At 49.9% G+C, this 14,776-nt stretch overlaps 1 protein-coding gene across 1 annotated transcript in view; it reads right to left on the bottom strand.

Annotated features, from left to right (window-relative positions):
- Positions 1 to 593: 593 nt before the first annotated feature.
- Positions 594 to 14,776, bottom strand: part of LOC127570155 (aquaporin-1-like) — a 37,275-nt gene continuing 23,092 nt past the window's right edge. Inside the window, 5 exon segments of the mRNA XM_052015402.1 lie at positions 594 to 716; positions 718 to 777; positions 779 to 811; positions 3,210 to 3,290; positions 6,217 to 6,381. Coding sequence (XP_051871362.1) covers positions 630 to 716; positions 718 to 777; positions 779 to 811; positions 3,210 to 3,290; positions 6,217 to 6,381 — 426 coding nt within the window. The 3' untranslated portion in view covers positions 594 to 629.

Here is a 14,776-nt window from a genome sequence, read left to right as displayed (position 1 = left end):
GTGACTAAATCTATTGTTGTCCCTGAAGTGAAGAGGCAGTTGGGTGACAACCAGTTTGGAGTTGCCCACAGGACCAGAGGAGGCCTGAAGTGAAAATGTTGATGTAGCGCCAGCTGTGATCCAGTGAGGATCGCACTGGCACCAGCTGTGATCCAGTGGGTATCGCACTGGCACCAGCTGTGATCCAGTGGGTATCGCACTGGCACCAGCTGTGATCCAGTGAGGATCGCACTGGCACCTGCTGTGACTCAGTGGGTAAACCCTAACCCTGCCCACTACCAACCCTGTCTAGCACAAACCCTGCCCACTCACTAACCCCGCCCGACTGCAAAACCCTCCACCCCCCAACACTGCCCACCAAGAAACTCTTCCCCAACCCCACCCACCCCCTCCCAACCCCACCCACCCAAAAACTCCGCCCCAACCCCACCCACCCACAAGCACCATCCACCACAAACTGCGCCCGCCAAAACACCCCGCCTCCCCCCCACAACATAACCCACCCGAAACTCCGCCCCTGCCTCCACACTCCACCCACCAAACCCACCACCAGCCTCCCACCCCCCCACCGGCACCATCAGGCATTTACATGAAAGGATCCCCCAACCCCCGCGGCGCGCCGCTCTCTTCTACTTGGGCTTCATCTCGATCCTGGCACTGTCCTGCTCGCTCTCCACGTCATAGTCGTCAGCCGGGCCGCTGGTCAGCACCTTGAGGCCGCTCGGACGTGTCGCGGTAGCGGGTGGTCAGCACAAAGTCGTAAAGCAGAGCGGCAGCGAACCCCTCCAATCATCGGGCCCACCCAGTAAAGCTGCCGGCGGTGGGGGGAGGGGGGGGAGTTGGGGAAGAGACAAAGGCAGGTGTTACTGCAGAGATCTCCTCTGCCTGCGGGAAGCATGTCCTTGGAGGGGAGCAGGTGGGGAGTCTACCCCACAGCTCCAGAAACCCTGGTTCGATCCCGAACCCCCGGCGCTGTCTGTGTGGAGCTTGTGTGCTCTCCCTGCGACCGCCTGGGATTCCAACCCCCCCCCCAAACCGGGTGATCTGGTTTCCTCCCCTCATCCCGGAGGGTTGATGATTGATTGGCCGCTGTGAGCTGCCACTGGGCATGCAGAGGGGGAACACGGAGACACAAGGGAGACTGGCGCTGGAATCTGGAGCAACATACACAAAGTGCTGGAGGAACTCAGCGGGTCAGGCAGCGTCCGTGGGCGCGGGAGTGGACAGTCGACGTTTCGGGTCGAGACCCTTCATCTGGGCTGAGAGATAGAGGGGAGAGGGCCGGTATAAAGAGGTGAGGGGAAGGGGAGGGGCAAGAGTTGGGAGGTGATAGGTGGATCCAGGTGAGGAGGGGGTCATGGGTAGATGGGGGAGGAGAGGTTGGAGACAGCGCCAGAAGCTGGGAGGAGATAGGTGGGGGCAACAAATGGGCCACACAAGATGGAAGCTGATGGAAAAGGACGACGGAGAATGGGACCCATTTAAGGGAGGGACGGTGGGCAAATGGGAACAGTGAGGGGAGAGGATCCAGGGTGGGGATGTCAAATACTAGAGGGCATAACTTTAAGGGGAGAGGGGGTAAGTTCGAAGGAGATGTGCGGGGCAAGTCTTTTCAACACAGAGAGCGGCGGGCGCTTGGAATGCGCTGCCGGGGGTGGTGGTGGAGGCAGATACGGCAGAGGAGTTTAAGAGGCTTTTAGACAGGGACATGAATGTGCAGGGAATGGATGCTATATGGACCATGTGCAGGCGGCAGCACAGGCATCGCGGGCTGAGGGGCCTTCTCCTTGCCGTACTGTTCTCTGTTCTACACCTGGTCTGGTCTGTAGGTGACTCCAGACCCACCATTTAGAACATAAAACATAGAACATAGAACACTACAGCACACTACAGGCCCACAATGTTGTGCCGACATTTTATCCTGCTCTTAAGATCTATCTAACCCTTCCCTCCCACATAGCCCCCCCCCCCATTTCTCTATCATTCATGTGGCTATCTAAGAGTTTCTTAAATGTCCCTAAAGCATCTGTCCCCACAACCTCTGTCGGCAGTGCGTTCCACGCACCCACCACTCTCTGTGTAAAAAACTTACCCCTGACACCCCCCTTATACCTTCCTCCAATCACCTTAAAATTATGCCCCCTCGTGTTAGCCATTGTCGCCCTGGGGAAAAGGTCTCTGACTGTCCACTCGATCTATGCCTCTTATCATCTTGTACACCTCTATCAAGTCACTTCTCATCCTCCTTCTCTCCAAAGAGAAAAGCCCTCACTCACTCAACCTATCCTGTTGATTCTTAACTGCCTCCTCAGATGCAGACAGGGATGGACAATAAATGTTGGCATCGCCAGTGACGTCCACATCCCATGAGAGAATAAATCATTAGAACTAGATCAGTCCAGCACAGGAACAGGCCTTCAGCCCACGATGTCTGTGCCTAACTAATTAAACTAGTAATTAAATGTCTAACTAAACTAATCCCTTCTGCCGACATAATCTCCATATCCCTCCATTCTCTGCACATCCACATGCCTATCTAAGAGCCCCTTAAACGCCTCTATCGTATCTGCCTCCACTACCACCCCTGGCAGCACATTCCAGGCACCCACCGCTCTCTGTGTAAAAAAAACTTGCCCCACACATCTCCTTTGAACTTACCCCCTCTCACCTTAAATTCATGCCCTCTAGCATTAGACATTTCAACCCTGGGTGAAAGATACTGGCTGTCTTCCCTATCTGTGCCTCTCATAATCTAATAAAGTTCTATCAGGTCTCCCCTCAGCCTCCGACGCTCCAGAGAAAACAACCCAAGTTTGTCCAACCTCTCCTCATAGCTCAGACCCTCTAACCCAGGCGAACCTCTTCTGCACCCTCTCCAAAGACTCCACATCCTTCCAGCAATGGGGTGACCGGAATTGTAAGCATTTGGTTTATTTTGGTGAACCTGATTCAGGAATGAACACTGGTCCAAACAGCCAGGAGGACTGTCCTGCTCTCCGACTGATATTGGGGAGATCTTTGCCTTCCATCTGAGAGGGAAGGAAGGGTCCTCAGTTTAATATTTTCATCTGAGAGGCAGCTCCCTCAACAGTGCAGCTCTCCCTCATTGCTGCTGACTGTGTGCTCAGGTCCCTGAATGGAGAGGGGGGGCACCTTTAGACAAGGTGAGAACCGAGGCCAATGGAGCATCCATCCCTGCACCAACTCACCCAGTGATCCTTGAAGTCACCAGTAACAGCAGCCGGACCAAAGGATCGAGCAGGGTTCATCCCACATCCAGTGAAGCCGATCTGCGGAGAGAAGGAACAGTTCGGGTAATGCACGGCTCTGGTGATTAGGTGCTGCAAGGTGCCCAGGAGCAGGCCGCTGGCTCCACCCGCCCTGTGCTGTTTGCAAAGCCAAGTGGGATCAGAAAGAGCTTAAAGTGGGCCAGTGGTTGGCACGTGCAGTTAAAAGAAGTCAAGCACCATAATGGGGGAGAGAGGACATAGAACACGGAACATGGAACATAGAACATGGAACATAGACATAGAACATAGAGTATAGAACAGTGCAGCACAGGAACAGGCCCTTCGGCCCACGATGTCTGTGCCAAACATGATGCCGAATTAAACTAATTCTTCCTGCCTGCATATGATCCACATCCCTCCATTCCCTGCACATCCATGTGTCTAAAAGCCTCTTAAATGCTACTCTTGTATCTGCCTCCACCACCACCCCTGGCAGCCCGTTCCAGGCACCCACCACTCTCTTGTGTAAAAAACTTGCCCCGCACATCTCCTTTAAACTTTCCCCCCTCCCATTAAATGCACGTCCTCTAGTACTTGACCCTGGGAAAAAGACCCTGTCTACTCTACCTATGCTTCTCATAATCTTATCAACCTCCATCAGGTCTCCCCTCAGCCCCCACCGCTCCAGAGAATACAACCCAAGTTTGTCCAACTTCTCCTTATAGCACATGCCCTCTAATCCAGGCAGCATCCTGATTACCTCTTCTGCAACCCCTCCAAAGCCTCCACATCCTTCCTGTAACGGGGTGACCAGAACTGCAACATAATAATTGCACCAAGAAATGGAGATCCAGTAGGGGACTGTAATATGTGGTTGTGTAGAATTTCACACACTGAAGCAGGCCATTCGGCCCAACCATGCGTTTCTGGCCTCCTCCAACATTACTATGGCCTACTCACGATATACTGCTGCTGGAAGGGGTGAACGTTTGAGCTGGTGGGTGAGGGGCCAGTCACACAGGTGTCTTTATTCTGGATGGTACTTGAATGTTCAAAATGTAAGAAATTTCCCCATCTCCCTGATTAAGGGAGGAAAGTTTGCTTTAGGGAGACTTGTGTACGTTTATTTTTCTCAGCTGCCTGTCAGACCAGGTTAACAGCCCTCCAATTTCTTCTGCATTCCACAGGGCAAAGAACTTTCAGACTATCCGACCCAAATAAAACAGCATGTTCCTCCTGAACTCCCTCTTGTTGCACCTCCTAGTCCATTTTCCCTCACCTGTTCATCCAGCTTCCCCATAAACTTGACATCTGAATCATGTCCAGTGGTCCCTGTGTGCTGAGCTCCGCATTCTCCTCACCAAACATCTCCCACGTCTTAAAGAGTCATACAGCATGGAAACAGGCCCTTCGGCCCAACTTGTCCACGCCAACTGAGTTGCCCCGTGAGCCAGTCCCAGCTGCCCACGTTTGGCCCATAGCCCTCTAAACCTCTCCTATCCATGGACTTATCCAGATGGCTTTTAAATTTGCCCTCCTCAACCACTATTTCTGGCAGCTCGTTCCAAATACGCACCACCCTTTGCGTGAAGAAGCTGCCCCCGATGTCTCTTTTAAATCTCTTGCCTCTGATCTTAAGTCTTACTGCCATTTCATCAGCAAATTGACCAGAAGTTAAATTGGTAAATTGGTTTATTATTGTCACATGTACCGAGGTACAGTGAAAAACTTTGTTTTGCATGCCATCCATACAGATCATTTCATTACAACAGTGCATTGAGGTAGTACAAGGGAAAACAATAACAGAATGCAGAATACAGTGTTACAGTTACAGAGAAAGTGCAGTGCAGGTAGACGGTAAGGTGAAAAGCTGTAACAAGGTAGATTGTGAGGTCAAGAGTCCATCTTATCATACCAGGGAACCGTTCAACATACTTGTAACAGCGAAATAGAAGCTGTCCTTGAGCTTGGTGGTACGTGATTTCGGGCTTTTGTGTCTTCTGCCCGATGGGAGGGGGGAGAAGAGAGAATCCGGGGTGGGTGGGGTCTTTGATTATGCTGGCTGCTTTACTGAGGCAGCGAGAAGTGTAGACAGAGTCCATGGAGGGGAGGCTGGTTTCCGTGATGTGCTGAGCTGTGTCCACAGCTCTCTGCAGTTTTCTGCAGTGTCAGGAAGAGCAGTTGCCACACCAAGCCATGGTGCATCCGGATAGGATGCTTTCGATGATGCTTCCATAAAAATTGGTGTGGGTCAAAGGGTACATGGCGAATTTCTTTAGCCTCCTGAGGAAGTAGTGGCGCTGGTGAGCTTTCTTGGTCGTGATGTCTATGTGGTTGGACCAAAACAGTATAGAGTCATAGAGTAAAATGGCACAGAAACAGGCCCTTCGGCCCAACTCATCCATGCCGGCCAAGGTGCCCATCTAAGCTCGTCCCATTTGCCTACATTTGACCCATATCCCTCTGAACCTTTCCTGTCCATGTACCCGTCCAAATGTCTCTTAAATGTTGTTAACGTACCTGCCTCAACCACTTCCTCTGGCAACTTGTTCCGTGTGCGGACCACCCTCTGTGCGAAGAAGTTGCCCCTCAGCTTAAACCTCTGCCCCAAACCTGGGGAAAATGACTGAGTGCATTCACCCTATCTATGCCCCTCATGACTTTATACGCCTCTATAAGGTCACCCCTCACAGTCTCCTACACTCCAAGGGATAAAGTCATAGCCTGCCCAACCTCTCCCTCCAACTAAATCCTGGCAAAATCCTCGTAAATCTTCTTTGCATTCTATTCCAGCTTTACACTCTTTCCTATGACAGGGTGACCAAAACTGTCCGCACTAACGGTACTTGATGGTGATCATGGAGATGTTGGGCCGAAGGGCCTGTCTCAGCGCTGGGTGACCCCATGACTGAGGGCACAATCGCACCTCCCACCCCCTGCAACATTCTGCTCGATCTGTTGGGACCTGTGGGCTGGTCCTACTCACCGCCATCAAGTGTCCAATGGCGACTGAGAGTCCGATGGCCAGCGGTCCGGAGCCGGAGAGGTCAGAGCGCCGTTTGTCCGTGGTCGCGAAGACGCAGAGAACCAGCTGGAAGGTGATGATGAGTTCGATGCCCAGACCTTGTCCCGGGGTTACGCCGTCCGCCAGCTGCAATGGTAGATGGGAGAACGGCCATGGGAATGGGGAGGGGACGGTCCCAATAAGCACGTCCCCCTGCAACGGGCAGGAACTGCCCGCCACAACGTCAACCCCTCCTCCCTCCGAGTGAGTCTGTTCCCACCCCAGTGAAAGAGATAAAAAGGCATCTGAAATCAAGGCTATTCGGCCCCTCGTCCACTTCCTCATCCAATTAGATCATTGGCTGAGCTGATTTGGTATCGATTGGTAAATTAGCAAATTTTTGATAAATTGGTTTATTATAAGATAAGATTAGTTAAGATAAGATACTGTATCTTTATTAGTCACATGTATTGGTATTGGTTTATTATTGTTACTTGTACCGAGGTACAGTGAAAAAGTTGTCTTGCATACCGATTGTACAGGTCAATTCATTACACAGTGCAGTTACATTGAGTTAGTACAGAGTGCATTGAGGTAGTGCAGGTAAAAACAATAACAGTACAGAGTAAAGTGTCACAGCTATAGAGAAAGTGCAGTGCAATAAGGTGCAAGGTCACAACAAGGTAGATCGTGAGGTCAGAGTCCATCTCATTGTATAAGGGAACCGTTCAATAGTCTTATCACAGTGGGGTAGGATCGAAACACATAGTGAAATGCATCTTTTGCATGTTCTGGGGGCAGCCCGCAAGTGTCGCCACGCTTCCGGCGCCAACATAGCATGCCCACAACTTCCTAAGCCGTACGTCTTTGGAATGTGGGAGGAAACCGGAGCACCCGGAGGAAACCCACGCAGACACGGGGAGAACATGCACCGAGGTACAGTGAAAAACCTGTCTTGCACTCTGTTCATACAGAACAATTCATTGCAACAATGCGTCGAGGTAGTACAAAGGAAAACAGTAACAAAGTGCAGAATAGAGTGTCACAGCTACAGAAGAAGTGCAGTGCAGGCAGACAATAAGGTGCAAGGTCACAATGAGTTAGATTGTGAGGTCAAGACTCCATGTTATCGTACTAGGGGACCGTTCAATGGTCTTATAACAGCGGGATAGATGCTGTCTTTGTCTGAACTGAATTAGTATTGTCACATCGAACATAGAACAGTATAGCACAGGAACAGGCACTTTGGCCCATGATGTTGTGTCGAACTAATTAAGCTAATGACACCTAATTACAGTGATCCCTTCTGCCTACACAATGTCCATCTTCCTCCATTCCCTGCATGTTCATGTGCCTAACAGCCTCTTAAACGCCTCTGTCGTATCTGCCTCCACCACCACCCCTGGCAGCACATTCCAGGCACCCACCACTCTCTGTGTAAAAAACCTGCCCCACACATCTCCTTTGAACGTTCCCCCTCTCACCTTGAATGCATGCCCTCTAGTATTAGACATTTCAACCCTGGGAGAAAGATACTGGCTGTCTTCTCTGTCTATGCCTCTCATAATCTAATAAACTTCTATCAGGTCTCCCCTCATCCTCCGACACTCCAGAGAAAACAACCCAATTTTGTACAACCTTTCCTTACAGCTCATACCCTCTAATCCAGGCAGCATCCTGGTGAACCTCTTCTGCACATGTACCAAGATACAGTGAAAAACATTCTTTGCATGCCATCCAGACAGATCATTCCATACATATCAAGGTAGTGAAAAGAAAGATAGAATGCAGAATATTGTGTTGCAGTTACAGAGAAAGTGCAGTACAGGTAGACAGATAAAGTACAAGGGCCTCGATGAGGTAGACAGGGAGATCAAGAAGTCATCTTTCAGCGCATGAGAGGTCCGTTCAAGAGTCCGATAACAATGGGATAGAAACTGCCCTTGAGTCAGGTACTCTCAGTTCTACTTTCCTACCTGTTACCGATCTCTTGATTCCCCTGTGGACCAGATTTCTGCCTCTCTCCTGAATGACTCCTCCACAGCTCTTTGGAGCAGAGAATTTCAAAGCTTCATGACTTCTAAGAAAAGAAATTCCTCCTCATCTCCTTAATTGGGTGACCTATTATTCTAAACCACTGTGCCCTAGATATCCTCATCAAGTATCATGAAGTCAAGATATCTCAAATGGCTCAGACACTGTCAATGGCTCAGAAATCACATGGAGTGGTCGCCTGATTGGTTTGCTTCTAGGCTTGGCCAAAGTGGCCATTCGTGGGTCTAGGCAGTAGCCAATCGAGGGTTCTGCTTGAGCCAATTGCCTGCCCCCTCTTCCAGGGTTATGTCCGTGCCCGTGTGTCCCTGGAGAGGGAACGTGTGGTGTCCACGGACACTTTGGTGAACGTCTGGGACCGGTAGGCACCTCAGGTGCGTCCTGGATAAGGGCAGAGAAAAACAGGATGATGCTGGAGGAACTCAGCAGGTCAGGCAGCATCCATGGAGAAGAGCAGGCGGTCAATGTTTTGGGTCAGGACCCTTCTTCAGGACTGAAGATAAGAAAGGGGGAAGCTCAGAATATAGGAGGGAAAAGCAGAGCAGTGATAGGTGGACAAAAGAGGGGAGGCGGGGTGGGCACAGGGAGGTGATAGGTAGATGCAGGTAAAAGATAGTGATAGGCAGGTGCGGGGTAGGAGGGGAGAGCAGATCCACTGGGGGATGGGTCAAAGGGAAGGAGGGAGGGGAAAAGAGGCTAGGAATGGGAAGAAGAGAAGAAGCGTGGTGGGGGCAGGTGTGGGGAAGGGGGGTGGGGATTACCTAAAGTGGGAGAATTCAATGTTCATGCCGTTAGGCTGCAAGGTTCCAAGATGGAAAATGAGGTGCTGTTCTTCCATCTGCGCTTGGAATTCCCCTGGCAGTGGAGGAAGCCGAGGACTGACATATCGTGATGAAGTGGGAGGGGGAGTTGAAGTGACCGGCAACGTGGAGACCCAGGTCGCGGTTACGGACAGAGCACAGGTGTACTGCGAAACGGTCGATAAGGGCGACCATCTAGTCATTTGAAGTTTATTGATTGTAAACTGTGTGAATAGTGGAATATTAAAGTAACGTACTAATGTGATGAATTTAATCATGGAATTAGTTTCCTTTCAAAAGAAAAACACGAAGCACATCGAGTGGTATCTGACCCCAATATAGAAAACTCCTTTAACATCGAGGGAGACTGGTGACTGTAGTTGTGTACACACATGAAGGTCTCCAGTAACCCTTTGTGACGTGCAGCACTCACTTTGACATGGCTGATAGAAGATCCTCCTCTGGGTTACTAAGACCAGCTAAAGACAAACAGCAGAAATACAAGACACTGCAGATGCTGGAATCTGGAGCAAGAAAGAAACTGCTGGAGAAACTCAGCGAGTAGGCAGCTTCTGTGGAGGGGAAGGAATTGTCGACGTCTTGGGTCAAGACCCTGCATCCAGTAACAAGGATGGTTGCCTCAGACACCAAGGATTGGTTCCAGTGTCTTGCACTGAAGTGGCTAAAATTAGGGTTAGAGATAGGGTTAGGGTTAGTATTTACAGGGGATGGCTGGGGGAGAGCCAGTGTTTACAGGGGATGGCTGGGGGAGAGCCAGTGTTTACAGGGGATGGCTGGGGGAGAGCCAGTGTTTACAGGGGATGGCTGGGGGAGAGCCAGTGTTTACAGGGGATGGCTGGGGAGAGTCCGTATTAGCAGGGATCCCTGGGGAAGAGTGGGAACAGCGGCAGAGGCTGGGAGGTGATGGGTGGAGGTGACAGAGGGCCGCAGATGGTGGGATCTGATAGGAGACGACGGCGGAGCATGGAACCAAATAAGAGAGGTGGAGAGAGCAGACGGGAACAGTGGGGGGAGGGGACCTAGTGGGTGGAGTGTGTGGGTGATGGGCAGATGTGGGTGGGGGAAGGAAAAGAAACAGGGTGATAGGTCCTGGGGTGGGTGTAGGAGGGACTGGGTAGATCAGGAGGAGGGATACAAAGAACAAAGGGGGACGTCAAGCCTATATTAGCCCCGTTGTAACAGCGCGGAGCAACCCTCCGCCTTCAGATTTCTGAACGGTCCATGAACCCTTGAACACTGCCTTGTTATTCCTTTTTATTTGCACTATTTATTTGTTTTTGTAAGTTATAGTAGTTTTATGAGCTTGCACTGTACTGCTACCGCAAAACAACAAAGTTAACGACATATAAGTCAGTGATAATAAACCTGATTCTGAATGGGAAAGCCTGAATGACCCATCTGGCTCTTACTTCCTCTGTTCTAGTGTGCGGAGAAACTCTTATTAAAAAGCACAGAGCAGTTACAATCTTCAATTCACAGGGTGCTGGAAGCTGTGAGTCAAGGTTTGCAAAAAAGTAACTGCTCAGGCATGGGGAAACTAATCTGCAAAGCTCTGGGGAAAGAGCAGGGGGTGGGACTGGCTGATGCCTTCGAAAGATCAGATACCTTTATCAGTCACATGTACATCGAAACACACAGTGAAATGCATCTTTTTGCGCAGTGTTCTGGGAGGCAGCCCGCAAGTGTCACCACGCTTCCAGTGCCAACATAGCACGCCCACAACTTCCTAACCCATACATCTTTGGAATGTGGGAGGAAACCGGAGCACCCAGAGGAAACCCACGCAGACACAGGGAGAATGTACAAACTCCTTACAGACAGTGGCCGGATTTGAACCCGGGTCACTGGCGCTGTAAAGCGTTATGCTAATCACTAGACTACAATGCCTGCAAGGACTGACTGGGTTGAGTGGTACCCTGCTGCTCTGGAATAATTCTCTGATCCTAGAAAAGGATTTTGGACAAAAACTGATCATTTTAATTCTGAGGTTTGTTCTTATTTGGGGCTAACAAGGCCAGCATTTATTGGCCATCCCTAACTGCCCTTGGGAAGGTGGGGGCTGAGCCACCACCTTGTACCACTGCAGTCCTTATGGTGAAGGTGCTCCCACGTGCTGTTGGGGAGGGAGCTCCAGGCGTTGGACCCAGCGATGATGAAGGACGATATATTTCCAAGTTAGGATGGTATGGGACTTGTTGGGGAACCTGCGGTGGTGGTGTCCCTTTGCGACTGATGGCCTTGACCTTCTTGTGGAGAAGGTTGGGTTTGGGACATATCACACATATTGGTGACTGGGGTGCCGATCACGCGGGCTGCCTTGTCCAGCACGGTATTGAGCTCCTTCAATGATGCTGGAACTGAGCTCATCCAGGCAAGTGGAGACTAGTCCATCACGCTCCTGCCTTGTGTCTTGTACTTGGTGGGAAGGCATTGAGATGTCAGGAGATGTGACACCCAAATGGTACCAGTACTCCAGGTGCAGCCTCAGCAACGCTTGGCAGGGACGGTAGTGTAGCGGTTAGCATAACGCCATTACAATGCCAGCAACCTGGGTTCAATCCCCGCTGCTGTCTGTAAGGAGTTTGTATGTTCTCCCCGTGTCTGCATGGGTTTCCTCCAGGTGCTCCGGTTTCTTCCCACATTCCAAAGACGTACGGATTAGGAAGTTGTGGTGTGCTATGTTGGCACCGGAAGCGTGGCGACACCTGCGGTCTGCCCCCAGAACATTCTACCGCAAAGATGCATTTCACTGTGTTTTTTGACGTTCATGTGACTAATAAAGAAATCTTATAGAACCTGCAACACAACGTCCCAGCTTCTATATTCAATGCCCTGACTGATGAAGGCCAGTGTGCCAAATGCTTCTTCACCACCCTGTTCTACCTGTGACACAGCTTTCAGGGAACCATGTACTTGTACTCCAAGGTCCCTCTGTTCTACAACACTCCCCAGGACCCTACTGTTCACTGTGAAAGTCCTACTCTGGTTTGACTTCCCATAATATAACACCTCACACCTATCTGAATTGAACTCCATTTGCAATTCATTGGCCCACTTACCCAGCTGATCACGATCCTACTGTAATTCCTGATAACCATTTTTGCTGTCAACAACACCACCTATTTTACTGTCAACTGCAAACTTACTAACCATGCCTTGTACATTCTCATTGAAATCATTTGTATAGTAACTATAACTTGAGGTTGCTGGAGGTACAATACTGCAGGATACCCAGCCTCTGACCTGCTCTTGTTAACCATGATACTTATGTCACTGGTCCATCTGAGCTACCAGTCAGTGGTGACCCCAGAACACAGAAGGCCTATGGTGTATTGTCCTTCATCAATCGTGGAATTGAATTTAGGAGACAAGAGGTATTGTTGCAGCTATATAGGTCCCTGGTCAGACCCCACTTGGAGTACTGTGCTCAGTTCTGGTCGCCTCACTACAGGAAGGATGTGGAAGCCATAGGAAGGGTGCAGAGGAGATTTACAAGGATGCTGCCTGGATTGGGGAGCATGATGAAAGCAGGTTGAGGGAACTCAGCCTTTTCTCCTTGGAGCGACAGAGGATGAGAGGGGACCTGATAGAGGTATATGAGATGATGAGAGGCATTGATCGGGTGGATAAGTCAGAGGCTTTTCCCCCAGGGCTGAAATGGTGGCCACAAGAGGACATAGGTTTAAGGTGCTGGGGAGTAGATATAGAGGAGATGTCAGGGGTAAGACTTTTACTCAGAGAGTGGTGAGTGCGTGGAATGGGCTGCCGGCAATGGTGGTAGAGGCGGATACGATAGGGTCTTTTAAGAGACTTTTGGATAGATACATGGAGCTGAGAAAAATAGAGGGCTATGGGTAAGCCTAGTAATTTCTAAGCTAGGGATATGTTCGGCACAGCTTTGTGGGCTGAAGGGCCTGTATTGTGCTGGTAGGTTTTCTATGTTTCTATATTTTGATGGCGGGGAACTCAGCAGTGTCAGGGACGGGTGGTTATATTCTCTCTTGTTGGAGACAATCATTGCCTGGCCCTTCTGTGGCACAGATGTTACTTGCCACTTTGTCACTCATGTCTGCATGCTGTCTGGGTCTTGATGCAAGCAGGCATGGGCTGCTTTGTTTGCTGAGGAGCTGTGTAGGAATTGAACTTTGTGCAATCATCGGCGAACACCTTGAACTCAGGGTGCTCAGGATTAAAGGTCTCTTATTCCTCACTCCGCTTAACTTGACGGTTATCAAAGGGAACAGAGGTGCAGGATCATAATACACACATTATTGGCTTTACTCCCATCACGTTCAACGGGAGAGTGACACATGCACAATAGTTCTGAGCCATGCGGAGTACTTTTAGCCTGTTGTTGGAAAGATCCCAGAGGTAGGTTGAGTCAGAGAGCCATACAGCAAGGAAACAGGCCCTTCAGCCCAATTGGTCCATGCCGACCAAGATGCCCATCTAAGCTAGTCCCATTTGACCCATATCCCTCTAAACCTTTCCTACCCATGTACCTGTCCAGCTGTCTTTTAAATGCTGTTATTGCATCTGCATCTACCACTTCTCTGACAGCTTGCTCCATACATCCATCACCCTCAGTGTGAAAAGGTTGCCCCTCAGGTTCCTATTAAATCTTTCCCCTCTCAACTTAAAGCTATGTCCTCTACGTCTTGATTCCCTCAACCCTGTGAAAAAGACTACAGTGCATTCATCCTATCTATGGCCTTCATGATTTTATACACCTTTATAAAGTCATCCTTCAGTCTCCTACACTCCAAGGAATTAAGTGCTGGCCTGTCCAACCTGTCCCTATAACTCAGGTCCTCGAGTCCTGGCAACATATTTCTATGTTCTATGTTCCAACATCCTCATAAATCTTTTCTACACTCTTTCCAGCTGAATTACATCCTTTCTATGGCAGGGTTGACCAGAACTGAACACAATACTCCAAGTGCAGCCTCACACAACATCTTGTACAACTCTGTGCTCTGACTGATGAAGGCCAGCGTGCCAAACACTTTCTTCACCTCCTGTCTACCTGTGTCACCACTTTCAGGGAACTATGGCATTTCAGTGAGATTGGCTTTCAACACACGTTCAAACTGCTCCTCAGACCACCTAAGCCCTCACTACTTGGAGAGGCACCCTGCCAGATTAGACCAGTGGGTTAAAGGGTGAGATATTGTGAAAGAAGACCTGCTGGAGTGCAAGGGTTAAACTGTGAAAGTTGCGCAACATAAAGGCCGTTTGTGAGATATAAAATCATGTTTCGTTGCAAATTGTCTGGAATAAACAAAACAAAATAAGATCACATGGATTGTTCAGTGGGTTTATAGGGGCAATTGAAGCACCTGTTTAGACGGTTCCGAAACACTTCACAGCCCTTGGAAATTTACTCACTATTTTGACATGGGAATCACGGCAGCCAGTTTGTGCACAGCAAGCTCCCACAAATAACTTCATTACAATGCAACACACAGCAGAGGAACAGGCCCTTCAGCCCATCATGTCTGTGCTGAACACGATGCCGAATTAAACTAATCCCTTCATCCTGCCACATGATCCATATCCCTCCGTTCCCTGCCTGTTCATGTGCCTGTCTAACAGCCTCTTAGATGCACTGTCGTATCTGCTTCTACCACCACCCCTGGCAGCCCGTTCCAGGCACCCACCTCTCTCTG

Source organism: Pristis pectinata, chromosome 5 (genome assembly GCF_009764475.1).
Source record: "Pristis pectinata isolate sPriPec2 chromosome 5, sPriPec2.1.pri, whole genome shotgun sequence".
Taxonomy (NCBI): domain Eukaryota; kingdom Metazoa; phylum Chordata; class Chondrichthyes; order Rhinopristiformes; family Pristidae; genus Pristis; species Pristis pectinata.
The sequence above is the reverse complement of the archived record's forward strand: the minus strand, read 5'-3'. Positions and strand labels throughout refer to the sequence as shown.